At 43.2% G+C, this 27,836-nt stretch overlaps 1 protein-coding gene across 3 annotated transcripts; it reads left to right on the forward strand.

Moving 5' to 3' along the window:
* Nucleotides 1-27,731, forward strand: LOC147256132 (phosphatidylinositol 4,5-bisphosphate 3-kinase catalytic subunit gamma isoform). Of its 3 annotated transcripts, XM_086214026.1 has the most exons (15): nucleotides 1-213; nucleotides 10,004-10,254; nucleotides 15,198-15,267; nucleotides 15,368-15,619; nucleotides 17,290-18,479; nucleotides 19,071-19,707; nucleotides 20,228-20,293; nucleotides 20,849-21,074; nucleotides 21,459-21,553; nucleotides 21,855-21,998; nucleotides 22,087-22,177; nucleotides 23,126-23,256; nucleotides 24,858-24,969; nucleotides 25,091-25,248; nucleotides 26,732-27,731. In XM_086214026.1, the coding sequence occupies exons 4-15, from the start codon at nucleotides 15,383-15,385 to the stop codon at nucleotides 26,987-26,989; spliced, it is 3,345 nt and encodes a 1,114-aa protein (XP_086070152.1). In that variant the 5' UTR covers nucleotides 1-213; nucleotides 10,004-10,254; nucleotides 15,198-15,267; nucleotides 15,368-15,382; the 3' UTR covers nucleotides 26,990-27,731. The 3 variants fall into 3 exon arrangements, with proteins under 3 accessions (XP_086070152.1, XP_086070151.1, XP_086070150.1); XM_086214025.1 differs by lacking the exon at nucleotides 10,004-10,254; XM_086214024.1 differs by lacking the exons at nucleotides 10,004-10,254; nucleotides 15,198-15,267.
* Nucleotides 27,732-27,836: the final 105 nt, after the last annotated feature.

The raw sequence follows: 27,836 nt of genomic DNA on the forward strand, positions 1-27,836 counted from the left end.
AAAGAAGAGTCGCATGACGCTTAAAACGAGTCAGAAAAGCCTCCACAAGCGGCGACGAGGACAGCTGCAGCGGTCATGTTGACGATCAAAATCGGCTACAGCAGGAGGCTAGCGCCGCCACAGCTAGCCAGGTTCACCTCCAGCTAGCCAGGTTCACCTCCAGCTAGCCAAGCCGGGTCTAACGTGATGTGGGGTGTCTTGGACAACTAAATGGTGAGCATACCGTCTAATAATAGGCCGCCGTGCCAATCTTTAACTACCGTAATAATAATAATAGAAGATTTGTGTGATTTATTGTGAGCTCTTTTTTTGTTTGTTTTACAAGTTGGACCTGTTGAGAAAGGAATTGCTGACTGTAGACTTTAAGTTCGACCTGTGGTGATGTGGCCATTCACCTGTGGTGCGCAGAGGAGGCTAAATAACTGTGAATTGTGTCTTAACATTGATACTATTGATATTATTTGAAATGGAGGCTTGTAAGTCCCACATCAGGACAAGTGGTTATTTGTATGTTGTTGTCTGTATACGATCCCGGACCTGTGCCCCTCTCTCACCCCTGAGCTGTCATATGTACTCAGCCTTCTGGCACCTTATGATTTACAAATTAAGCACTGTGTTTGTCCTTAAAGACATGGGACATGTTAGCATCTGTTTAGGTGTTAAATTCATCATAATGTGCACACAAAAAAAAAACAAGCCAATTCATGCAAACAGACATCAAACATAAAAGAAATCACAGGATGTCAGTGACTTATTGGTCACTTGAATAAGAATAAAGCACCATATTCACATTTTGTTTGTTACAGTTTTAATTTTTTTTATTACATTTTCCACATATTGCTAAAGCCTTGCCTGGTGCAAGAGTGTGCATTTTTTCTAATGGTGCATTGGTATTCACAGAGAGGTTAATGGAAAACTTTAAATTCTGTGCATTGACAAGGGAAGGAGATTGTTTGAAGAGACTGACTATGCATATGATTTTATGTTTGATAACTGTGAGAGAGGCTGCACGGTGGTGCAGTGGTTAGCACTGTGGCCTCACAGCAAGAAGGTTCAGGGTTCGAGTCCCAGCTCGGGCACAGGATCTTTCTGTGTGAGTCTGCATGTTCTCCCCGTTCCTGTGTGGGTTCTCTCTGGTACTCCGGCTTCCTCCCACAGTCCAAAGACATGCAATTTGGGGACTAGGCTGATTGATACTCTAAATTGACCGTAGGTGTGACTGTGAGTGTGAATGGTTGTCTGTCTCTGTATGTTGGCCCTGCGATGGACTGGCGACCTGTCCAGGGTGAACCCCGCCTCTCGCCCGCAGACCCTTAATAGAAAGGAATAAGCGGAAGATGATGAATGAATGAACTGTGACAGAAATTACACTGCCTTCCTTTTAATGTAGTGAACATTTATGTTGGGGAACTCAACATGTTAGGAGCAGGTCTATGAATGCACCTGGATCGGATGGATGTCCTTTCTTTTTTCTTTTCTTTTTTGCACTGAATTGGTGGAATATACAGTAATAGAATATGTTTTAGGGCGGCACGCTGGTGCAGTCGTTAGCCGCCTCACAGCAAGAAGATTACAGGTTCAACCCCCCTGCTCAAGCTCGGATCTTTCTGTGACGAAGGCTGCTGTGATAGCCTCCAGCCCCCCACGACCCTTAACAGGATAAGCGGTAGAAAATGGATGGATGGATGGAGTATATGTTTTTTATCACTTATCTTGTTAAGGGTTGCGGGGGGGGGGGGGGGGGGCTTGAGACTATCCCAGCTGAGGGGTTCAGCCTGGACAGGTCAGCAGTCCATCACAGGGCCAACACATAGAGACAGACAACCATTCACACTCACAGTCACACCTACGGTCAAATTTAGAGTATCAATCAGCCTCGTCCCCTCTTGATGTCTTTGGACTGTGGGAGGAAGCTGGAGTACCAGATAGAACCCACACAGGAACAGGGAGAACATGGAGACTCACACAGAAAGACCCCATGCTGGAGCCAGGTATGGAACCCGGAACCTTCTTGCTGTGAGGCGACAGTGCAAAAACGCACCACTGTGCAGCCCTTTTTAATAAATCATCTCATACTACATTTTTAGCCTAACTGTGGGCTCTAAATTTGAGTCCAGCCTCCAACACAGCAACTGTTTCAGACTAGTCATTTATTTTACAATAATCTAGCCTGATTATGGCACTAAGTTAGACAGTACGATATAATAATATTGTAAAAGCCATAATTATCTCCCAGTTTAGAAGATTCATTTAATATCACATACCTACATCATAACTGTGGAAATGGGTGTCACTTTTAATTTGTACTTGTTTTATTATTCATGTTCCAATTTGTCCTGTCTTAATTACATTTGCAACATCCATAGTTGCATTCTTGCATAAATAAACAGCTTCTGGTTAATTTCCACCTATGACCACCAACTCAACTTCTGGAAACAAACCAAAGAATGTAGGATTCTCAGCTGACCCTGGTCTACACTCTGGAATTTGAAGCAGTGAAGCTCTGTATTGTGTCAATTGTTTCACTGCTATTTGTGTCCTGAGCAGTGTCTCATTGGTATTCTCAGAAACAACAACTCTAACTTTGGTTGTGTTTGTTGTGTTGTGTTGAAGTTCATTCCAGAATGTATTTAGTACCAGAAACCAGTCTTCATAGTTTCAGAGGTTGATGTCTATGAGGTTGTATTATTATTAACTTTGAACTCATGTCTATTGTTGACTTCAGATCCAAAACATTGCCTTCTTGGTGATATTGCTCTGCTGTTATCGGCTAATTCGAATATTGGCAAAAGTTTTCTGTGAGAAAGGTACACTTTACAGTAGGTTATCATCTTTGGCCGGCATCCACTGGTTGCTGCTGGGTTATCAGTCAATGTCCGTCAGCCCTGTTTTCTCTGATATCACACCTGCTGTTCTTTAATTCAACCAATATAATTTAGTGAGTGGTCTCATTTCAGTTTTCCTCTTTTTGCTGTTGTCTGACAACAGAAACAGGATGAATGAATAGTGTTTGTATTGTGGTCTAGTCTGTGGCCACTTTGGATCAAAATCAATATGAATCAATGAAATGACAACACCTCGTGTTGGGGGGGCTGGAGGGATTAAGGGGGGGGGGGGGCTGGAGCCTATCCCAGCAGCCCTCAGGTGAGAGGCAAGGTTCACACTGGACAGGTCACCAGTTCATCACAGGGCCAACACATAGAGACAGACAACCATTCACACTCACAGTCACACCTACGGTCAATTTAGAGTATCAATCAGCCTCGTCCCCTCTTGATGTCTTTGGACTGTGGGAGGAAGCTGGAGTACCAGATAGAACCCACACAGGAACAGGGAGAACATGGAGACTCACACAGAAAGATCCTGGGCTGGAGCTGGGGCTCGAAACCCAGAACTTTCTTGCTGTGAGGCCACAGTGCTAACCACTACACCACCGACATGAATATGAACTCACATATCTCACAATGCTTATTGTTCATCCTTTTTAGAGCCAGATAGAAACCCATTTCTCCTATGTGTGTGTGTATGTGTGCATGCGTGCGTGTGTGTGTGTGTATGTGTGTAACAGAGCCTCAAACTACCACTAACAGCTGGTTAGCCTTGCTGCCATTAATACTAGCACCGGGGCAGACGCCTTATCAAAAGTCATGAAATAAACTTTTTCTGAAAGTCTTTGTGCTTATCATTATCATAAAAAAGTTGAAAATTGAAAAATGTTTTGTTTTTATTTCATGCAATAAGCCTCACTGTTAGCGCCCAATGCAGCTATGCCAACTCTCAGTTTACTGTCCAGTGGAGTTCCGTGTTGCGCACAGAGAGGAGAGAAGGGTATGTAGCTGCTTGTCTGACTCTAAAAATGATGGACAGTCGGCATATATTACCAAAAGTTGGCGCGTTTCTTTGAGTCAGTGTGCTAAGCTGACAGGGCCCTCATAGGGTTGCCAGGCAGCACCAGCAGGAGGGGTTGCTAGTTGAAAACATTTTAAAATAAGATGCTTAGAATGGCATTTGCCAATAGAGTGCATGGAGGGGAATCAGATGAGCCAGTGGAATGCATGGAAGGTGACTGAACTGGGTGGTCAGCTGAAGTGGGCCGGCTTGGAACAGCTGATCATCAGCTGATACAGAAGTGTTGCAGCTGAGTTTGTCTTTGTGGCCTGCTTGAAAAAAAGCCGTTCTCCACACAGTTACAGTATATGACAATGACTGTGCTCCCTCGCATTGTTTAGGGAAAAACGATTCTGCAACTGCCACATAATTTGCATCCCTTCCTAAATGTAATGGATTCTTCCTATCTCTCCCTTTTGCGTAACTGACAGGAACTATAAAATGTCCAGCATACCCCCTATCCTCACAGACCACACATTTAGCCCCCTCTTCCTTCTTCTTCTTTCACTCTTCTGCTATTCTTTGCATTTTAATCCACTTCGTCTCCTCTTCCCATCTTAATCTCCTTTCACCCCTCTCAGTTGTCTACCCCATCTTTCCCCATGGGCTAGACTGCAGCTTCAGGTTCCATACCGTCTGTCTTATGTCACCTCCTTCATCGAGCGTCTGTACGATGCGTGACTGACAGCACCAGCTGATGCTTTTACATGGTTGTTTTTCAGCAGGTCTTTTATCTGGTAGGACAGAGAAAAAAAAACGAGATTTGGTGAGGATGAACAGCAGACTGTAGAACATAACTATTATTAAAAGTGATATTTGCTGTTATTCTTCTTTCTCCATCTACCTTCTTCTATTCCTGGACATTCCCTGGGGGGAGCAGCTGAAGCCTCTACGCAAACGCATCCTATATAAGGCTGGAGGTATTCCATCGCTCCACCCCCTGCAACCCACTTAGCCTCCATCCTTCTTTACTTCTTTTGTGCCTCTCTGTCTGTCCATTTCGTGTCCCCACTTTTTGCCCCATTGTACTAATTGTACTAACTGTTGCAGAGCTACAAGTGGAGAATCATTCGTGATTAATAGTAAAACTGTCAGAGCAGTGTTGATTGGAACCCTATGAGCCTTTTTAAAAAAAATAAAAATAACTTTTTTTTTGCTGTCATAAAATGTATAGTGTTGTCTGTGTTTCAGGGCCTATAGACGGAAAGAAAAGATGACATTTCTGATTGATATAATTGTGCAGCTGCGTGCTGCTGTCAGTTTGACAGCGGAGGTTCAAAACCCTCCACAGAGGGGCGCTGGAGTGTTGCTATTGGGGGGCTGTGTATAATTCAGTTCAGTCAAAACTCTCAGTTCCCAGGTGCTGTTCAGGGAAGAGGCGATGCAACAGAGGTTAAACAAAAAAGTTCCTGGCACCACATCATAGATTAGGAATTAATAGAAAAAATGAATTACATTTTTTTTGTGCAGTATTTGAAATGTTGTCTTTGTACTGTGGGATTTAAAATTTGCAAACCAAACCCCAGTTTTTGGAAGATGGGTTGATATATGAACAAATATTCTCTTCTCACTCACCCACGAGCTTCTTGTGTTGCTTCCTGATATGGTGGACATCTGTCTGTCATTCATCCTTTCTCTTCTACACAGGGCGGCAGAATTGGTAAGAAGTTTATTTTGCACCATAATTTATCCTTAACTTTGATGAAACAATATTTCCTTTTTAAAGATATGAGAAAAAATACATGTTCATTCAATCTGGTATTTCTTTTCTTTTAGATATAGACCCATGTGTTTTTTTCCCCCCATACACTTCTACTGTCCACATTATTAAATAAATATGTTGAGCGTGGATTCAAGTTGTCGTAGTCTCCTTTATAACCACCCTGATGGTTTAAATCACGATAGGTAAAATCCTGGAACCCTCCTATTATAAATCTGTTCCTTTTAACCGGAGCGTGACTGTTATGGATTCTGAGACATTAGAAGACAATCCTCGCCATTCAGGCCATGGCACCCAACCTCCAACGCATCTGAGAGACTATGAAGTCCAATATTCTGGAGCTAAATCAAACGGTGCTGCATGTCAAACGGACAGAATATGCACAAATCATACAACAGACACACATGGGTTACAGGATGACGAACAAAGGGAACAAGGACATGTGGATATCAGCAAAGGAGGGGACATACCTGATTGGATGATGCTGAGCTGATTGATCCATTCATAATCTTCACAACAATGGATATTCAGCATCATACAGACAGATCATCACCCGCTCATTCTTCCTCTTCAAGACATTCATCCAAATCGGACTTTCCTCTGCTATGCCTAACTTTTTGATCCTGGATACCGCAGTTTCTTCAAATGGTCTACCGAGGCCAATTCTTTCACCACAAGTATTTTCCAGTTTTCCCGCAGCACTGCCAAATCCATGCGTTCAGCCTTTGAATCCATCAGTAGTGAACCCTGACCAGCCTTTAGTTTCTTATTCCACTCAGCAGAGGCAATCTTCTCCTTTAGTTCTCCACTCCTCTGCTTCTCACCAAGAGCAGAGACACTTGGCACTCCCTGCTGGCAGAACACACATCTACAAGTTAGAGGGTCCTTCTTTTCCAAATCTCACCAGAGAAGATGAAAGGCAGTACAGAGTGCCTTCCACAAGACCTTCTTAAAGCTTGGAATTCTTGGGAAAAGGAGCTTTATTGTCTTCTTCAAATCCCAATCCCACGCTGCTATACCTCCAAAGAGATGGACCATCCTACCACTATCTGAGACATCCGTATCTTTTGTGACAAATACACTCTGATCATTTCTGGAAACACTTCACCAAATCCTATCTACCATTCCTCCAGACACGACACAAATGGCCAAAGCACAAACCAGAGCTGCGGTTAAACTCTATTGTGATGATTATTGATTCCCAGTTACCCAGAGCCCTTTGGCCTATAGGAAAGGTAACCCACCTCCTACCAAGCAAAGATGGCAGCATCAGAACTGCTGAAGTTGCAGTCAAAGACAAGCCATATGTCTCCTGTCTTTACAGACCTCAGAGTTGGGTGTTTTCGTGTCAGTGTGAAGGTTTTAAATCCACGCTTTCAGACAGGGGTGAAGGTGTCAAAGTGGACAGTTTTTTTGGCTTGGGATCGTCTCCGAGGGGCTGTTGGCAGGCCCTGTACAAACCCCCCATTGACAAATGGACGGGTGACCTCCAGTGGAGGATTGTACATGGGGCCTTTGCTACGAACAGGTATCTGGTGCACCTCAATCCTTAGGGGATAGATGTCCTTTCTGCTTGTAAACAGAAACAATTCATCATCTGTTTATTTAGTGTTCCAGACTGGCTGGGCTGTTCAGCCAATTACAGTCATGGTTCAGGGCTGGAGGGGAGCATTTTCCATTTTGTCTTTTCATCTATGGTCCACGCTACTCTGCAAAGAAGAAATCTGTACACACATTAATTGATGTCATTTCAGGACTGGCAAAGTTAGCTATTTGGAAACTGAGAAAAAAAAACGTGTGAGGGGTTAGGGGTCAGAGGTTGTGCTTTTGATGCAAACTGGGATGCTGGTGGCTCAGCTCAGGGTGGATTTTGAGTTTTGCAGACTGACACAGAGGTAATTTTTGAAAATGGCAAACTTTTGAAACTGGAACAACTGGAAATGACTACTGGTTTTATTGTTTTGTATTGTTTATTTTTGTGTTTCATTTTTTATTTGTTGGGTTTCTTATGCCTTTTGGCTGAAAAGTTGCACCCTTTAGAGTTTTAATAAAGGGATTTTTAAAATTTCTCTCTGTCTCTGTCTCTGTCTCTGTCTCTGTCTCTGTCTCTCTCTCTCTCTCTCTCTCTCTCTCTCACCCTCACCCTCACCTGCGTGGTCGCCTCTGGTTTAATGAATGATTGAAGCCGTTCCATTGCTTATTCCTGTAAAAACGCCAGCAGCGTCTGCGATGACAGCCACGGGGGCTCACGATCTCGACGAGCAGTGCAACTGGTTGAGCGCGGAAAACCGAAGTGAGCCGCGCGCAAACGAGCAACTGGACGCGGCTGGTTGCCTCTTTCTACATCTCTTGCCATACGGACAAGTTGTCCCTATGCTCATTAGTGCTTTTGTACTTCTGACCATCATTTCTATTTTGGTGAACGGTTTGGCACTTTTCGGACTCGGACGCTCTGAGGACCTCTCATGGGAACCGCGCATCGCGCTTCTAAAGAACCTGATTCTGAGCGACCTCCTGCAGACCGTCACCTTAGGTCCGACGATCATCCACTCACTCATCCAACGCCGAACGATGAGCTTCAACACCTGGTGTTACGTGCAGTTCTTCACTGGAACCGTCAGCATCTTCAGCAGCTTGGGCACCATCACAGGCATGGCGCTGGAGCGCTACCTGTATGTGTGTCACGCCATCAACTACGTGGTCATTCTCACTCCGGCCCGTCTGCGACTTTCCTTGAGCGTCATCTGGGTCTACTCTCTCTTCATCAGCACCACTCAGATGGTGCTGCTACACGCGGGGAGAGGTCAAAGGAGCAAGTATGCCACCAGCGGGTTGCTCTGCGAGCCGGACACCATGGAGCAGTACTTGGGGTTCCCCCGCGTCTCTGCCGTGTTTCGTAAACTGACGGGATCGTTCACTCTTCTGTTGTGCTTTTCGGTTTACATCTTCTCCTATGTGAGGATGTACCAGGACGCGCGCAACGCGGTGATCCCCTTCAACGCCGTCAACACCAGGGCGCGCAAGACGGTGTTGTTCTACTGCAGCATGCTGTTCCTGCAGCTGCTGCCACTGCTCCTTAAAGCCACCTCGGACGCGCTGTGGGAGGTGGAGGGGACCGTGGCCATGATGGACATGTCCCCTCAGCTTGAAGGTGTAAGCAAGCCTCAGCCAACCCCCTCCATTATGGCTGCGGTGCTGCACATGTCCCTGTTGATGATGCTCATAGTCCCCCCCTGCATCAACCCGCTGGTGTACGGGCTGAGGAACACAGAGATGAGACAGGCGCTGCTCAGCCGGTTCCGGTGGTGCACGAGCTGGAATGACCAGATTGCGCACGGAGTAGAGATGTACAGAGTCGGAGACGTCACGGCTCAAACCGAGTTTAGTAGAACGAGCCCACCAGTTACAGGTCCCTCAGCTGTTGGCTGAACGGTTTTTATCACTCAGAAAAAGAACATTATTTTGAAGGCACGAGATAGAACTACTTCAGTTTATTTTCTAGACAGTTCCCTCAAATTTATTATTTAGTATTTATTGGAACAGGTTATTACCTTGTGCCTTTTAAAAAATGGCTACACTGAGGGAATCAGTTATATCTCTTGTATTATTTTTCAGTCCATGCCCTTTAAAAATATCTCTCTGATCAAACCAGGGCTCCATATTCACTTCATTTCTTTTAATTTAGCTGTTGGTTTTACTTAAAGCCCCACATACTCGTCGATCAAGTTTATGCAGTGCTACTTGTGGCCAATAGATGTCAGTACTGCACAATGTGGCTGTCACTGCCGTCACACCAGGCAGAAACTGCTGGAGGAGTTACATGCATGGAAATAAAAATTAAAGTTTATTATCAGTGATGGAGGCTGTTTCTATTCTGCTGTGATAGTGGAGTTAAAGGGTACCATTTTCCACATTTACACAACTCAACAGACAGGTTTCGAGGAAGAATACTACAGCCCCGTAATATACCCTCCCACCTCATCATCATGACAATGACATTCAATTTTGATTTACTCTGACTGATTTATTAATTAATCAGTGGTGTTGTTAAACTTTCCCCAGCAGCAGATCTCTGCCACCACATGCACAAATGTTAGCATCTGTGTACCTCACAGTATATTAGTTTAACAGCACTACAATGTACAGCCCCCCAAAATCTGTACAAGTATGTGAATCCACCACCGAAACCATGATGTGTTTCAAACTCATTTTTGAATTGTATTCATTTTTGATCATGCGAAGTGAATGAAGAACATTGCCGTGAAACCCACTCTTTTCTATCTGCTGGTGTTTGGTTTGGTTTGGTTGCTGTGATTCTGCTTATTGTGATGCTCTGTGTTCGCTGTTGTGTCTTCAAAGGACATTGAGTCTTTTTTGTGTTTTTCTCTTGGTCAGAAAACCTTCAATGCTGATCAGGAACATGAACATGATCTCAGGTACATGAAGGACATGTGGACCTCTTCAACAATTTCTTCAGACTCCTGTCTGTATCTAAGTTCCAAGCGAATTATGGATGTAGCATTGCATACAACCAAAAAGCTGCATGAGCACCAGGAAAGCCTGACAGAAAGACTCTGTCCCCTTGTCCGGGGGAGATCAACGTAAACGAAACATAAGATTACAGTGCCAGCCTCTAACAAAATCAGGTAAACAAAGCAATCTATGATTGTATTCTATGCTGATAAGGAACCTATTTATTGGCACGCCTAATTAACACCCTGTCTATCTGCATTTCCATAATGTGTTTTTTGTTTATTGAGTATACCTGTAATGCACATCACACAACTCATTGCAGTGAGGGGTTGGGGGTGGGGTTCTTTCATACCCTGTCTGGGCTTTCACTGCCTGTGTTGGATGCTGTTTAATCCTTTACTGTTTTATGTTGAAAGTGTTTATTGTATATGAGTGTTAATATGCAGGCTGATCTTTGAAATGTGTCTCCTCTTTGTGCTGATATTGTTTTACTTCCTTTTATTGTTGTGTCGTCTCGTGGTGCGTGTCAATCGTGATGATCCTTTCCTGGTGTTGAGGAATTTTGTGTGATGAGGGAATTCGTCAGACACAAGGAACTGGCTTGAGACTCAGAGATGGCTTACAGTTGACACGTGACTGGACAGCAACGGCCGAGGTACAGGGTTGGAGGGTGAAATGAGGTTGAGTCAGCTCCACCAGAGCGTCCGTGTCTGACCCCCATAAACAGTCAGACACGTAATGTCAGGCACTTACCAGTAATACCAAATTGGAAGGTCCTGCACAAATGTAACCTTCACATTGTCTAAACACAGTTCTGCATATAGACAACGCTGGCGTCATGAGTGTCAGCTTCACTATCAGTAAGTGTTATGACAACAAATTGATGATTATGAGAGAATTATGAAAGGCACCACAGGTTCACTCGCAGGCCCAGGTCAAGGCCCTGGGGTCAGACCAGGTTTTCACCTTACAGACAAATTACGCGGATGAGACCCAAGAAAGTTCAAACAGGACACCAGATAAAATTCCTTATCACCTGGCAGGATGAATCCTTTCAAGTCAGGTCCTAACTATTCTTTCAATGCCAAATGTACAAGTAAATTGTACTGTTACTTTTGTACTTCAACACACCTGAACAGTGCAACTGTATGACTTTGACCCGGTAAATTTTTGATCATCACACCAGGCCTTCTACTGCTACCTTGCATACAGACTTGTTGGTTAAAATGTTTTTAACTGTGTAGTATCCTTTGATGTACAAGTAGGGTAGTCAGTTGCTGTCTTAATTCTGGATTCCTTGAAATTGTCCTGAATACTACAGCTATTAAATGTCTTTACAGTGTCATGGTGTTTCATTAATAAACAACAATTACAAAAAGGACAATTTTTGTTTTATTTTCAGTTGTTTGAATCAAAGTATATTTCAAAGACCCGGACTACCTTATGGCAGTTGGTTATTATAAACCTGAGTGAACATAAATAACAGGTGGAGCTCCTCAGGAATCAATTCTGGGGCCTCTCCACTTACATATCCCTATGCTCCCCTTGCTCAAATGTAAGTGTTTTGCCTGAATCTTTTGCCTTGACTAGGCTACATTTTTGGACATTGCCTCTCTGCTCAGCTCTTGTTTAAACAGTTTACCTTTTATACCTGTTAATCTGTGTACCACTGAAGGCTTTGAGTTTGAACTGTTGTCATTAATCCATTCATAATTCAGAAACATTGCCGCTCAAAACCACATGTAGTTGGAGCGTCTTCAGACAATTAGTGGTAGTTGAGGCACATGAATAATCTTGGGTTGTAAGAATTGTGTGTATGGTGTCTTGTAAAAAGTGAGATTGAAAACTGATTGAAAGGCAGAATTTAGTTTATAATTTTGCAGGATCATCGTCGTTCTCCTCCGCTTATCTGGGTCCGGGTCGCAGGGGCAGCAGCCTCAACAAGGAAGCCCAGACTGTCCTCTCCCCAGCCACGTGCACCAGCTCTTCTGGGGGAATCCTGAGGCGTTCCCAGGCCTGCTGAGAGATATAATCCCTCCAGCATTTCCTGGGTGGGCCCTGAGGCCACCTCCCGGTCTGACATGACTGGAACACCTCCCGAGGCAGGCGTCCAGGAGGCATCCTCACCAGATACCTGAACCACCTAAACTGACTCCTCTCGACATGGAGGAGCAGCGGCTCTACCCTTGGTCCCTCCCGAATGACTGTGCTTCCCACTCTATCTCTAAGGGAGAGCCCAGCCACCCTGCAGAGGAAACTCATTTCGGCTGCTTGTATTTGCGATGTTGTTCTTTCAGTCTTTACCCAAAGCTCATAACCGTGGGTGAGGGTTGTAACTTGATTGTCCAGTAAATCGAGAGATTCACCTTTTGGCTAAGCTCCCTCTTTACCACAACAGACTGGTTTAGCACCTGCATCACTGCGAATGCCACACCAATCCGCCTATCAATCTCCCGCTCCATCCTACCCTCACTTGTGAACAAGATCCCATCATCCATACATCCATTTTCTTCTTCCTATCCTGTTAAGGGTTACAGGGGGGCTTTAGCCTATCCCAGCAGTTTTCGGGCAAGGGGTAGGGTTGACCTTGGATGGGTCACCAGTCCATTCACACTCCCCGCCATGCCTATGGTCAGTCTAAAGTATTCAATTAACCTAGTCCCAATTTGCACTTTTTTGGACTGTGGGAGGAAGCTGGAGTACCCAGAGAGAACCCACACAGGAACAGGGAGAACATGCAGACTCCACACAGAAAGATCCTGTGCTGGAGCCGGGACTCGAACGAGAACCTTCTTGCTGTGAGGCGACAGTGCTGACCACTGCACAACTGTGCCACCTGAAGAAGATCCCGAGATACTTAACTCCTCCACCTGAGGCAGGACCTCCCCACCAGGATGTTTGTGTGAAGGTGTCAAAATTTCACTGGAAAATAACTTGTATGTCATCAGATTGTTTCATATGTTTTTTTTTTAAATCTATTTTATATAAATGAGAGATTCATCTTTACAGGATAGATGTCCAGATCGTAGTATCAAGACAATCCAGATCCAATCACACATGCTTAAGTATACATTCCACTCATTCCCCTTAGAAACTTCCTTTTATTCGGGCCTTTGTATTCTTATTGAGGTGTTTATATGGAACATTTTAATTCTGTTTGGACTTAGAGAAAAAAAACTGTAAATTTCTGTATGATGAAATTTTACTTGTCCATATCTGTAGCACATTCATGGATTCTGACTGTTGGGGACAACAGTTGCCTTTTAAATGAGATCAATTCATTCATTTACTCCGTATATGTTTTTAAAAAAAAAAAAACACTTTTATAGTACGCTCAAATGTGACTCAAACCTAAGTTCCCAAAACATTCAAACTCATCATTCGCACAAGATTAAGACATTTAAGATGCATTTTTCAAGCATTTATGTCTCTAAATAGTGGTTACCACATCACCTTCTCCCACAAAGGTTATGTTCCTTTGTAGTGTTTTCATTCATTCCCCATGCATCTTGTCTAGTGCTTTTATTTTGGTTTTCACCTGTTGCTGTCTTGTTTCAGGCCCTGCCCTCGTGTGCACTACTCAGGTGTGATTACCTAGTGCCTCCCTAATGCGTAGCACTTGCGTCTCGTCGTCTTCCTTCTTCAGTTTATTTAATCATGTCTGCGCCAGTTGTGGGCTGTCCTGTCTCAGCGTTTCAGCCTTTTCTTTTCTTGTAAGGCCTTCGGATATTGACCTGATTTTTTTATTTTATTGATTTTTTTTTTTTTTTATTTTTTCCTGCTGACTCAGTAGTCAAGACTGGATCTGAGTTGTTTTGCATCACATCTGTTTGACATACAGAGGTTATCAGGAACAGTAAATGTCATCACATAAAAACCGCACACATGCAAATGTAGTTGTGGTTATGTGGAAGTCACAAAGCAATTGTGCAGTTCATTCATTGCATAACTTCCACGTTTTTCTACAGATGATGGCAATCAGGGTGAACCCTGCATTTTGCAGACCCATGGAGACTTTAACTTCCAGGCTGAAAAAAAGTAGGCCCTCACATTTTGGAAGGGGATTTACATTTTTGAAGCAAATTATTGTACACAGACATGTATTATTTGGATGTTTTTTTGTTGTTGTTTTTTTAAAAGAGAACCGCAGTACTTCCGGTTCTGGAGGTACTTCTCTGAGATATTTTGCAGTAATACTGCACTTCCCTTTGACCTCATTTCATCCATACCAGGTGATGTTGTTTTTTGTAATCCACCATGATATGGTGGCGCATTTTTTTTTTTTTTAATTGTGCTCTCATGTACTCAGCAGTAGGGTCTTGAACTTACAAAGGCATGTTTTCCCCTCACGTTTTAATTCTTTGTGACAGAATGCATAGAGAGCCATTTGCCATTAACTTCAAGCTAATGACTAATAGCTCCTGATAGAAGAGCTACAGCAACAAAAATGTATCAAAATGTCCATTTATGAACTCTCAAGTGCATCTTGCTGGAAAGCACCCAAGTGGAAGGGTGTTAAAGAGTTTGTGGATAACTGAAAATAAAATTGTAGACGTCAGACCCTATTAGCTTTGAGCTAGCTATGCGAGGCTAGCTCTCTTTCACAAACAAGTGATGCAGGTGGGAATCAACACATCTTTGTGAGCTCATGACACCTACTTGTGAGTACTTAAAAGCCAAGATACACGCTATCTGGGTGAAATATTGCTGTAATATGTATAAAGTGGTCACTGGTGTGTTAAAGATAACTTGGTTTTCTGTAAAATGCTGGTACCTCATAAAACATGTAATGGAATGTGAATACACTTCCAGTTATTCTGTCTGACCTCAAACTGGTTCTTTGCTCACAAACAACTCAAACAGGTTTGGTGCCTTCCCAAACCTACTGTACAGCACTGCTTCCATTTGAACTGTTGGACTGCTTATTTATTTTATTTTTTTTAATGTGAAGCCAACCAAGAGAAACCACAATTCTAACAAAATCAGGTGCCAGATATTTATTACCTAGACCTGTCGAGAAGCACTATATGAGTTTATCAGTAAAGTCACAAAAAGGGAACAAGGATGTCCACTTAGTTTAAACTGCAGTTAATGCATCTTCTGTGTTAATTTTTAGGAACTGCAGTAAAAAGAATGAGGAAGTCCCAGGGCTATGACTGAAAGAGAAAACACTCACAGTCAAACAGGTAGACTCACTCAGGCTTAGAGAGCTGCACCTGCTGTGAGGACACTGCAGTAACATAATCCAGGGTTAGATTCATGTGCAGTTTTATTCATTACTAACAGGTCCAATGCTCGACAATGGATCCCGTGTTGCTCCTGAATGTACCTGCTGGTCCACAAGCCGGGGACTCTCCGTCACATATGTCGACTCAAAGCTGCTCTGAGAACAATCTGAGGTTCTTCTGTGAGTTTAAGACCGCTGGTCCAGAACCACCGCAGACGTCCGCTGATGAGGATCACGATGTCAATACGGTGTCAGTCATCCTTCCTGCGCAGTGCAGCGTCCACCAGCTGCGGCTGCGCATCTGCATGCAGGTAGGCAGCATACTGGGGATTTCGGGATGGTGATGAGAGGTGTATTTGAACTGTTGATTACTTTTTGGTCTCTTTTTTTTTTTTCTTTGTTGAAGGAGAAGAAAATCCCAGGGATGAGGGAACATGGGGTTATCAGAGGAAGATTTATTTAATGATCTGGGTTTTTAATCCCTGGGTTCACCCTGTAACTCCCCCAAACCACTCCTTCATAGACAGAAATGCAAAATAACCTGTTTTTGTTTTTTTCATATGTAAGAAATTCATTACTAAAAGATTTCACTCACCAGGTAGCTGAATTGCATCTTTATTGGATTATCTATTCCTAAAAATACAAGTAAGATATTGTGAACAGAAGTTTTCCTCTTGTGTCTTCATCAGGTTCACGATACAAAACGATACAAAATATAAACGTTGTACTCATGGTATCCAGATGGTACATCGGTCTGTTGGGTCACTGTGTGAAAAAATACCTTTTCAGTTTCTGAAAGTCAAAACCACCAACTCATTTCTTTTGAAACCGTGTCCGTAGAGTTCGTTACACACCTGTCACCTGGATTCACATGCAACTACCGGTAATTCAAAAGTCCAAATCTTGACACATGGCAACTTGACAGTTAGGCTGTTACTGACGTGTAACAAGGGAGTGTTCCTCTGTTCAGGAATTTGTGCGTGTACACTTGTGAACATTTTGTCATGTAACATTTTGGATAGAGAGAAAATGTTTGCATTCATGATAAACTACATAAATATAAGTGAATTCAAGTGACGATGACAAAACGGCAAAAAAAAGAATTATATATTTTACTACATATCCCTACGTGAAGAGGAAGAGGGAGGGAGGGAGGGAGTGTGGGAGAAGGAGGGGGAAAAAAAGAAGGAGGGAGTGTATCCTGCCTGTCTTGTCCTTCAATCTGGTTCAATGTGAGCAGAAGAATCATGCATTGGACCGACAATGGACAAAAAACAAAAAGCATCTTAAACTCATGTAAGTTACGGTATGTTCAATGCAAGTTGATCACATCAGCCATTTTTAAAATCACCTTTATAACAGAAAACATCGTAAAGCCATGAGCTTGCTTGTACTTTTAAAACCAGATAATAAAATGATCCAGCCTTTTCTGTGCACAGTCTCTTTTGAAGAACGAGTGACTTATTCGCTGTATTCTGTGACCGCCTGCGCTGTGATCTAAGGGCCAGCGGTGCTATGCACGTAGCTGCAACCTGCAAAACAGAAAAAGAGAGAGAATTAAATTTTTTTCATATGACGTATTTGTCTATTCTTTTATTAAGCAGGGTTTTAAAAGGACGGTGTGATCTAGCAAAGAGGGCTTACCCAGGTACAGCTGCTCTCCCCAGAGTGGCACCATGAGTGAGTCGGCCAGTCTCACTCGCCCAGCTGCCCCTCGCGTCTCTCATCATGTGTGAATACATGTACTTCATCTTAAAAACTACAAGATTAATGTTTGCTATTGGAAATGATCGAAACTGAATGACGTGTCAAAATTGAAGAGTTCAGAGGATGGATATTTAGGTGAAGCTGGTTGGTGTTTTAATATTATAAATTGATCAAATCAGTAGATCTTGTATGGTCGATGACTCCTTGTCTGAAACAATACTTGCTTAAAATAAATGCTGCAGTATTTTTAAGGTGTTTGATTCTGTGCCTTCAGGTGCAGGAGCAGAACTGCCATCCAGACCCACTTGCTATTCTGGATCCGGAGAAATACACTCTACTATATTCCAGGGGAGAGGACTGGTACGAGGCGTATGATGACTGTCAGGTTATCAGGACATTAGACATTCCATGGTCATGCGACAACAGCGGCCGTCTGTCAGCGCACATCGTGGTCAAGCCGCCAGTGGCAGTTGATTCTATGGAGAAGCAGGAACAACAGAAGTTTCTAGCTTACCTGATTGGACATGACCTGGAGAAGGAAGCATCTGACAGACTTGGTGAGCTCACGTTCACGCGCAGGAAACTGGCATCTCCAAGGAAACAAGAGCTAAGGATGCGGGATGACAAGTTGTACGCCACAGAGCCCTGGATAACAACTGCCCCTGTCCCGAATGACTTACAGGACCAGCTGAGCAGAAAGCTCCCGGTCACCTTCCATTACATGGGCAAGATCAGCTTCAGCATACAGGTGGATTTTAGCGCAACACCTGATATTCTTCTGCAAATTTTTAGAAAGGTAATGGTGGACCAGGAGTATGATGTCCCATCTGATAGTTTAGTATTAAAAGTCTCAGGGAGGGAGGAGTTTTTATCAGGCAACAACTCCCTGAGCGATTTCCAGTGGGTCCGACTTTGCCTGAAAACCAATCAAGACCTCCACCTCTCTGTGGTTCCTGTGTCCCAGCTGGTCAAAGAGACTGTCAGTTTCGTGGAATGGCCGTCTGTTGATGGTTTCAGTGGTCAGCTCAGCTCACATGAAGATCTCAGCCTTGAAGGGAAGAATTTGGAAGACATTTTTATGATATCCTTGTGGGACTGCAACAGAAACCTCAGAGTCAAACTTTTTGGCTTTGACATCCCAAAGCTTCCAAGCAAATACCCTCAGTCTGTTTTTGTAGAATGCTCTATAATCTACGGGAACAAGGTTCTGTCGTCAGTGTCTTCTTTTCCCAAAACCTTCGCAGATGAAGTCCTGTGGAATGAGTGGCTGAACTTTGATATTCTCCTCAGGGATCTCCCGCGGGGAGCAAAGCTTGCTTTCACTATCAATGCCAGTGGTAGTGACGGCGCCACCTTAGCCAGAGACACAAAGGTCAATACGTCTTCTGTCAATAAAGCGGCCGACCTGCAAAAAGGGAAGGGGAAGGTTCTCTACTTTGTCAATCTTCTTCTTATTGATCACAGGTAAAAATGCATATATGTAACAACCTTTTCCGCCATGTCTTGTCAGTGTTTATTCCCAGCTGAACTTGCATTGCATTGTGAAAAGAAATCTACTTACAAACCAAATAATTCATGTCAAAACACCATTATATTCATTGATGTATATCTATGTAATATTACTTTATTCCTCAAGAGGTGATAGTGAGTCATTGTTAGGGGAGGAAGCCATACTGTACAATAGGACTGTGGCCATATTCATAGAACCAAGGGTCACAGAACACAACTATCTCTACCTTTCTTGTGTGCGATGGAGTAATGACTCAAATAATTGGGCCTAAAATCCACTTGTAATTACAGTTTTGATCCCTACCTCAAAGAAAATAAGTTAACATTTCTGTCCGGGGGCGGCACGGTGGTGCAGTGGTTAGCACTGTTACCTCACAGTAAGAAGGTTCTGGATTCGAGCCCCGGTTCGAGTACGGGTTCTTTCTGTGTGGAGTTCTACCTGTGCCTGCGTGGGTTCTCTCCGGGTACAGTTTTTAAATAATATGATGTTTTGTTTTTTTTTAAATTTTGCCAAATTTTTCATGATTTTTGTGTTGTTCCCTGTAGGTCTGTGCTCAGTCAGGGCTCCTACACCTTGCACATGTGGTCTTACCCTGACTTGGATGAAGAGGCCGTCACCTACCAGGCAGACAAGCTGTCCACCGCTACTAACCTGGATATGGCTGACTCAATGGCTATCAGCTTCCTTCTAGATCACTACAGCTTCCCTGTGGTTCTCCCAAATTGCCGATTCTCGCAAGGTTCCACCATGTCATCAAATAAATCTCCTGCTCCTCCCCCTGCACCCTCTCCCTTACCTCCATCTGCCTCACCCAGCACAGATTCCTCCTCACTGCGTGTCGACTCGATCCAAAACCAATTCAATGGCAACGTAACCCTCAGATCCTCATCCCCAGGGAGCTGCACAGACAAGGCTTGCCTCAAAAGATTCAGGGAGGAGAGTGTTCTTTATGCCTCCAACCTTCCCCAGTTCCTTCGTAGCATTGACTGGATGAACCGCGGTGTAGTTGAAGATGTCCACTGGCTACTGGAAAACTTGGACCCCAGTGAACTGGATGTGACAGTTGCCCTGGAGCTGTTGAGCATGGACTTCGCTGACGAGAGGGTCCGGAGCTTAGCAGTCCAGAGACTGGAGAGCCTGTCCAATGACGATGTACTGAAGTATTTGCTGCAACTGGTGCAGGTATGTGTTCCCACTGCTGGGTGAGAGTCAAGAGTGAGCTCATATCCCTTCTGATAGGCCAAAAAAAAAATCAAGATCAAAATCAAAAATGTGAGTATACCCTTCGAATAGCGTGCCTAGTTATGCATGTTGCAGTAATACCACCACAATACCTCCAAGGTGAGTGTAGGTATGAATCCACCCTCTCTGGCACAACCTTGTGGTCGGATATTATCAACATATCAAGAAAAAAATACAAAAATTTGTTTTGACTGGAATAAAAATGTACACTTGCTTGAAATTCACTTCTGAATTTCTTGTGTGACCATCATCCACGGCTCAGCCACAGAGTCTAGATCCACTGGGAATTTCATGACGTCGCTGCTTTGGCCGTATTATAAACATAAAAAAACAAATCGTTACTTTAAAAAGAGGCAGCTGTCAGAAAAGTTTTTTGTACTAAACTGGATTCAGGTTTCCATGGAGATTTATGAGGTTTGATTTTTTTTTTAAGTGGTTTCTCCTCTGTTTATTCACGCAGACTCTCAAAGTGGAACCTTACCATGACAGTTTCCTGGCTCGCTACCTCATCCGAAGAGCCCTGCGGGTGAGTCATCCTGATAGTCAGTGTTCCCAACATTGGGATGTAAGGAAGAAAACATCTTTGAGTTTGTTGGACATTTCCCCACATTAACGCTGTGGGTCTGTTGTTTGAATGTTTTGAAAGTGTGGAGAGATTAGTGCATCCTATAAATAAACATATAGTTATATATTGAAATGTAAATATTATAATGACATCACATTACAACAGAAATAGGCTCAGTGGCTCAGCAGTTGGAGTGCATACAGTAAATACGACCATGGTGACGGTGCTGTGTCACAGGGATTTAAGGCTAAATCCACTACTTTTCACTCTTGGCACTGTTGTCCAGTGTGTTTAGGCCCAAATTATTGATTGGGTGTGAAATAATTTGAATTGTCAAGTGTAACTGGGACTTTAAACAGAATCTTCTCCTTTTATTAACTACAAGTCTGGCCATTCATTTTTGCCGAAACCGATTTCACAAATTAAATGAACTGCACTTTTAAAATTCTCCCCTTGCAGCTCGCAGCTCGCCCTCTGACTCTCTCCACGTGGCACTATTTCCTCTTTTCTCCACAGAGCAAAAGAATCGGTCACTTCTTCTTCTGGTATGTCCGTAGCGAGGTGGCAGGGTGTCCGTATTTCCGTCAGCGTATGGCTGTGATACTGGAGGCCTACGTGTTGGGCTGTGGTCAGGCCATGTTGGACAGCTTCAGCCAACAGGTCCAGGCCGTGGAGGCCCTTCAGGAAGTTGCTATAATGATTAAGAAACTCTACCCGGACAAAACCGACCTCACTCCTGCAGGTGGGACTCGATCAGTGGGTGTTCGATTTCTAAATGTTTAGTCACTCTAAATGGATCACACTGGACACCTTTTAAGAATGTCATAAATGCAATAAGTCTACCCTGAGCTTCGAAAAATACCCACTCTAGTTGCTCATCAGCGATGAGCAGGGGATTTGCGGCGCCAGGTGGTAGGGTTCCTTCATGTATATGCTGCTGCTCTGCTAATGACTAACAATAGTGGAACATGTGCTTGGACAAAGATGTTGAATTTGCATTCAGCTTTTTTTCAGTCATGAAAGCGTCACTGAATGAGCACGGCTTTTATCTGCTTGATAATTATGCTGTTCCTAATTAGAGAGCAATTTTGTTACGTTTACATATATAATCTTGCTATCATTGTAGCTCCAATTAGGCTACAAGAGTTTCTTCGCAACACCAACCTTCCTGACGAGTTCCTGCTGCCCTTTGATCCTCGCGTCAAAGTGGGAAGGATCCTGGTGAGCCCGACTCGTGCTCTGAGTGCTTTTTATTGAAATAATTAGGGCCAGTAACACCGCTGCCAAATTGTTTGTAACTATTGGACAATGGCTCATTGAATTAAATAAACATGACTGAATATACAACTATGGTTGCTTGTTGTCGCTTGTGTGAATTCAGTTTCGTCAGGATTACAGGGGTACGGTTCCGTTAGTTCTGACAGAAAATGAGCGGAGAGAATAATTCAGTCACAGATGATCACTCCTATTGAGAAGTCTGTTGAGAATTCACTAATTTCTACTTGTTTTCCTCCTAATCCAGCTGGACAAATGCAAGGTAATGGCATCAAAGAAGAAGCCGCTGTGGCTGGAGTTCTCTCCCATGCCGTCACCTACCAATGCTACACCTGTCGGAATCATCTTCAAACAAGGCGACGACCTCAGACAGGACATGCTTGTCATTCAAGTGAGCCAGATTGTTATCCACTGCAATTGTGATTTTACTTTAATTACTCATTGTCAGGTGACATGACTATCGCTCTCTCTCTGTTTAGACACTGATGTTGATGGACTCGATCTGGCAGGAGAAATCTCTGGACCTCAACCTTGTACCATACGGCTGCATCTCCACGGGACACAACATAGGTATCAACAGCGGAGCAACTCAAAGAGATCAGTCACAAGATGTTAAGAATATTCCCAGTTAGCCAAATCTATTTTGCTTGTTAAGTTTCAAAAATAAATTTAACAACTGACTCAATCAAACAACCACTGTAAAAACTGAATTACGCTGTTCAAACCGATACTTTCAATATTTAGTTCATTTTCTTCATATCTTGCACATTTTCCACTCATTTAAGACAGAAATTGCTAAAAAGAAATACTTTCACATTCAAAAGTATATTTAATATCAAATCAAAATGTTACATCTAAATTTGAATGGTTAAATCTAAATTTAAATGGTAAATGGTTAACCCAAATGCTGAATCTAAATCTAGATCGAACCGTTAAAGCAAAATGTTGTCTTCATATTTAATCTGAATTTAAATGTTGAATCTAAATGATAAATCTGAATCTGAATGTAAACGTAACTCTTAATGTTAAATCTGAATCTAAATCTAAAACTGGGCGGCACGGTGGTGCAGTGGTCAGCACTGTGGCCTCACAGCAAGAAGGTTCCAGGTTTGAGCCCCAGCTCCAGCACAGGATCTTTCTGTGTGAGTCTCCATGTTCTCCCTGTTCCTGTGTGAGTCTACATGTTCTCCCTGTTCCTGTGTGGGTTCTCTCTGGTACTCCAGCTTCCTCCCACAGTCCAAAGACATCAAGAGGGGACGAGGCTGATTGATACTCTAAATTGACCGTAGGTGTGACTGTTGAGTGTGAATGGTTGTCTGTCTCTATTTGTTGGCCCTGTGATGGACTGGTGACCTGTCCAGGGTGAACCCCGCCTCTCACCCGAAAGCTGCTGGGATAGGAAATAGGGATTGTAATGGCACATTGGTGAAAAAAAAATTCTACATCTAATGGGTTCATTGACACAAATAATATCCAGGATACAAACAACGCGCCACAAATCATGTGTCTCATCAACAGGTATGATTGAGATTGTGAGGGATGCAGTAACCATCGCTGCAGTCCAGCGCAGCCAGGGAGGAACGACTGGAGCCTTCAGAAACGACGCTCTGTTTGAGTGGCTCAAGTCCAAGTGTCCACTCCAGGAAATCGTGAGTCATCAGAATTCATTAGTCATTACACAACAGTAGAACAAAATTATGTTTGGACTGGTTCCATTTCATGTCCTTGCATGGTGTGACTTCAGAACAGTTTCTCAGAACACCTAATGACAACAGGTGTGAGAGCCACTGGTCGAAAGTCGTTTAGGAAGCTGATGGGGATCTTTTTAGGGACTTCAGACAGGGTGGGACGGTGGTTTGTGCAAGAGACTGGTTAAATATTTTAGAGAGGACCCCTGTGAGCTTGTCTGTCCCTCAGCACCCTATCAGGGACGCCATTTACTGTCAGTGAGAGTGTAGCTGCCATCGGCTGGTGGCTGTAGTGCAGCTGTTTTTGTTCAAAGCGAACGAAAAAGCACTTCAGTTGCTCCGCTAGTGCACGGTCTCCATCTGCAGTTTTTGGTTTGGGTTTGTAATGAGTGGTGTTTTGGAGCCCCTGCCACACCTGCCTTGAGTTGTTGCTGTGAAGATGTCCCCAATTTTATTTTTGTAGTCCAGTTTGGCCTTCCTGATGTCCCCCCTCAGGTTTGCCCTGGCTGCACACTATAATAAGAGTATTATGTACACGCTCTTACCTTACTCAAACTAAATATCTGGAAGGCACGCTCCATTCAGGGCTTATTCAAAAATTGTCTCGATGAAAATTTGAAAAAGTTGCCAAAATATACCAGTGATCAGTGATATGATCGTGAAGCGCATGATTTGAGAAATCAAAACACATTTAGGAGTGAAACCTGCTCCAGCATGAAAATGACCAACTTTGAGCTTCCAGCACATAAACACTAGGAGAGCTCAAAGAGTGTGAGGATGTGGAGTAAATCTTGTGTAGAATTCTAAAGCTCATTGGACTTTCGTGCCTTAAAAAAAAAAACATCAGACACATAACTCTTAAGCAGAATATTCTCATATTTCTAAAAATGCGTAACAGCTTGAAAATGATGAATCGATGAGATTATCTGCCGAAAGTTCAAAGGTCAATTTAAAGGTGTTCCTGAAAAACACCTGTTTCTTTCATATATTCCCTTGAATTATATTTGAAATAAAATATATTATTAGGCTGGATGAATATAAATGTGATCAGACAACTACAGCATGAAAGCTCTAGTTTTGTTTTTGTTTTGTTTTTTAAGCATAGTCTAGGCCCGGGCGGCACGGTGGTGCAGTGGTCAGCACTGTCGCCTCACAGCAAGAAGGTTCCGGGTTCGAGTCCCGGCTCGGGCACAGGATCTTTCTGTGTGGGTCTCCATGTTCTCCCTGTTCCTGTGTGGGTTCTCTCTGGTACTCCAGCTTCCTCCCACAGTCCAAAGACATCAAGAGGGGACGAGGCTGATTGATACTCTAAATTGACCGTAGGTGTGACTGTGAGAGTGAATGGTTGTCTGTTGGTCCTGTGATGGACTGGTGACCTGTCCAGGGTGAACCCCACCTCTCGCCCGTAGCTGCTGGGATAGGCTCCAGCCCCCCCGCGACCCTTAACAGGAATAAGCAGAAGAGAATGGATGGAAAAGCATAGTCTCTATTGTACACCGTTATTACATTAAAGCGTTGCATTAACTATTTAACGAATGTATACATGCTTGTGCTTACTGCAGCATTTTAACATGGTGGAGCGGTTTGTGAAGTCCTGTGCTGGTTATTGCGTGGCCACCTACGTGCTGGGCATAGGTGATCGCCACAATGACAACATCATGATCACAGACCAAGGTAACGGTACACCACAGATCCTTGTTCAGGAACTGCATTTGTTCTGCTTCCGTTTCATCTGTAACTTGCTCTCACACATGGTTCATCAAACCCACTCTCTTGTGTTTCCTCTTTGTTCTAGGGAACTTGTTTCACATTGACTTTGGTCACATTTTGGGGAACAGGAAGTACTTCCTCGGCATGAAGAGGGAGCGTGTACCTTTTGTCTTGACACCTGACTTTCTGTATGTCATGGGGAGGGTCAAAGGTCACAAAAGCCTCTACTTTCAACGCTTCAGGGTATGAACAGTTGATTATGAATGTGTAAGGTGATAGTATACTTCTATAGCCCTTTTCACACAGCCACGAAAGTCGTATTTTTGTCACACTGAGCATCACAGGCTGGGGAAAAATCGCAACGCCAATTTAGCCTCCTTCAACCCTAGTCTTTTTGTCGGAGCGAGTTCGATCTGAACAGTCTGCTCACTCTGACGCTGAGTTATGGGGCGTGGGGATGACGTACCCTATCCAGCGGGACTTAAAAAAAAAAAACACAGGAAAACATACTGACAACGCCAGCGCACGAGGGAGAGATGAGAAAAACTTCACCTACAAGTTCCAAGTTCAGCATAACATGTGGTGTGTTATCTAGATGTGACACTAGACTACACCTCAGGTTGCCGGCGATGACCCGCTGGGGAGAAACTACGGTTCGCTTTCACATTATTTGTCCGGCCAAAAAGCCAGATAATCTGCCATGGCCATTCTTTGAGTCTTTGAGTCTGAAATCGTCTTACGAAAAGGATGATTTATTCTTGCCAGCAATCCTAAAATGGGAACAAACCCACAAGGATGAAAGTTTTGGAGCCCTAATGTATCTCATGCTGATATTCTCTATCATGCGCACACATCTTCCACTCGTTGCAGGTGTAAGTCATGGTTTAGGCTGGGTAACTATAAATTTTTACTTTTAGGTTTTTCTTCCTTAGTCAAAATGGGTAAAATTTGTTTAACTTTTCAATCTTACTCTTTCACACAAATTTGCATGAATAACTAAAATCCAAACCTTGATGACTGAGTGATAATGGACCCCACTGTACAAATGGTTATGATTCAAACAAATTGAAATAGATTCTCAAACTGAAAACAATCCTCACGGCATAGCAGCGCGCGTAGAAATACAGTTTTCATGGGGTTCTTAAGACCATTCAGCCACAGGCCCATAAGAACGGTGACAGCTGCCAAGGTCCTAGTAAGCATTCTATGCCTAAGGTGCCACATGAACTACTTTTGTTTCCTTAAAATATCCAAGGGAAAAAACCCCACTCATGATTTAAGCATTACTTCACTGAAAAAACGTGGGGTTTTTTTGGTCTCTGAAGTTCACGTAAATAAGTGTTCTTGAGCTCAAAAAGACATTTGATGCATTATTTCTTTTTGATATGTAGCCTGAAGCTAATAGCGACCGATGGCTTTCAAGCTAACAACGGCTACAGCAACAAAACAGCACCAACTTGTAGGTAATTGAAACGCAAATAACACATTTCGGGTGAAGTATCTATTTAGTGTTGAGAGTGTGACAAAGTGCTGTTTTACAGTGGCATTAATTGTTTGTATATTATGCTAGTTTTATATCCCTGTGTGGCTGGTAGTTTAAGCAAAGCTGAACACAGCACGAGCAACCGCATTTTGCTAGCGATGGATGACATGAATCCTTCTCATGTACAAAAGTTTAAATGAATATTTCCATCTTTATTTCTCATATGTGTTGTTTTTTCTTTAGGACACTTGTACCCAAGCGTATCTTTCCCTACGCTCACACTCCCGTCTGCTGGTCACGCTCTTCTCCCTCATGCTACTCACTGGCATCCCAGAGCTGAGCGCTGCAGAGGACATGCGCTACCTACGGGAGGCTCTCCAGGAGGAGAGGAGCGAGGCAGAGGCTAAGGAGCACTTCCTCCAGCAAATCACCGAGTGTGAGCAGCTAGGGTGGACCGTGCAGGCTAACTGGTGGATCCACATGGTGGCAGGCATCAAGTAGACTCAGTGGGTCGCTTTAAATATTGCTGCTGCCCCACTGGAGTTTGGAGGAAGGAGAAAGATGTGTTGTTGTTGTTGTATTTAATTAAAACTAGCAACAAGTATGAAATTAAAGAAATGAATCTAGGACATTCGGATGGGATAAAGGATATTTTTGCTCCTTCTGGATATGTTAAGATTGTGAGTAGCTGTTTTGTGTTTTTTAAATGCCAGTGTCTGTGTCATGTTGTTGCAGTGATGACAACTTGTTTCTGCTGCCCTCTAGTGGTCAGTGACATCAGCTGCAGCCAGTTTTCAGGGCAGAAACAAATCAAAGTCACACAGCTGATGGTTCCTTGTTATCAAAAAAGCAGTACATCTCGTATGAGCTTGATAAACAGTAAAAGAAAACAAAGGGCAAAGTTTGAAATAGATGTATATATAGATCTGGTCACATTTAAAATTTGCTTTCACAATATAACACTGAAGATATTAATACCAGGGTGATAAAAAATTGGCTGTGGTAAGAATGCGACTGCTATAATAAAAGGTTGATTGAAAAAGAATCACAGAATTAAACTCTTATTCCTACAACTCAGAATTACTATATGAGGCAGGAGTAAACTTAGCGTAATTATAATTTATAGGGTATTTTCAGTTTGAAGCTCCCTCTACTGAAGTTGATAGTGTCAACATCAGAAAATGATACCAAATAATGAGCATATTTCTGTTTTTTTCAAAAAATATTTTCAGAAAATGACAAAAATTAGGCACCAGCCCCCCCCCCCAACTCTTCAGGATAAGCGGTAGAAAATGGATGGATGGATTTTTTTTTTTAAAATCATGAATCAATCATACCACTACCAAAA

This window comes from Aulostomus chinensis, chromosome 9 (assembly GCF_037954235.1).
Source record: "Aulostomus chinensis isolate RoL2024-O1b breed Wild chromosome 9, RoL_Achi_v1.0, whole genome shotgun sequence".
NCBI classification, from domain to species: Eukaryota; Metazoa; Chordata; class Actinopteri; order Syngnathiformes; family Aulostomidae; genus Aulostomus; species Aulostomus chinensis.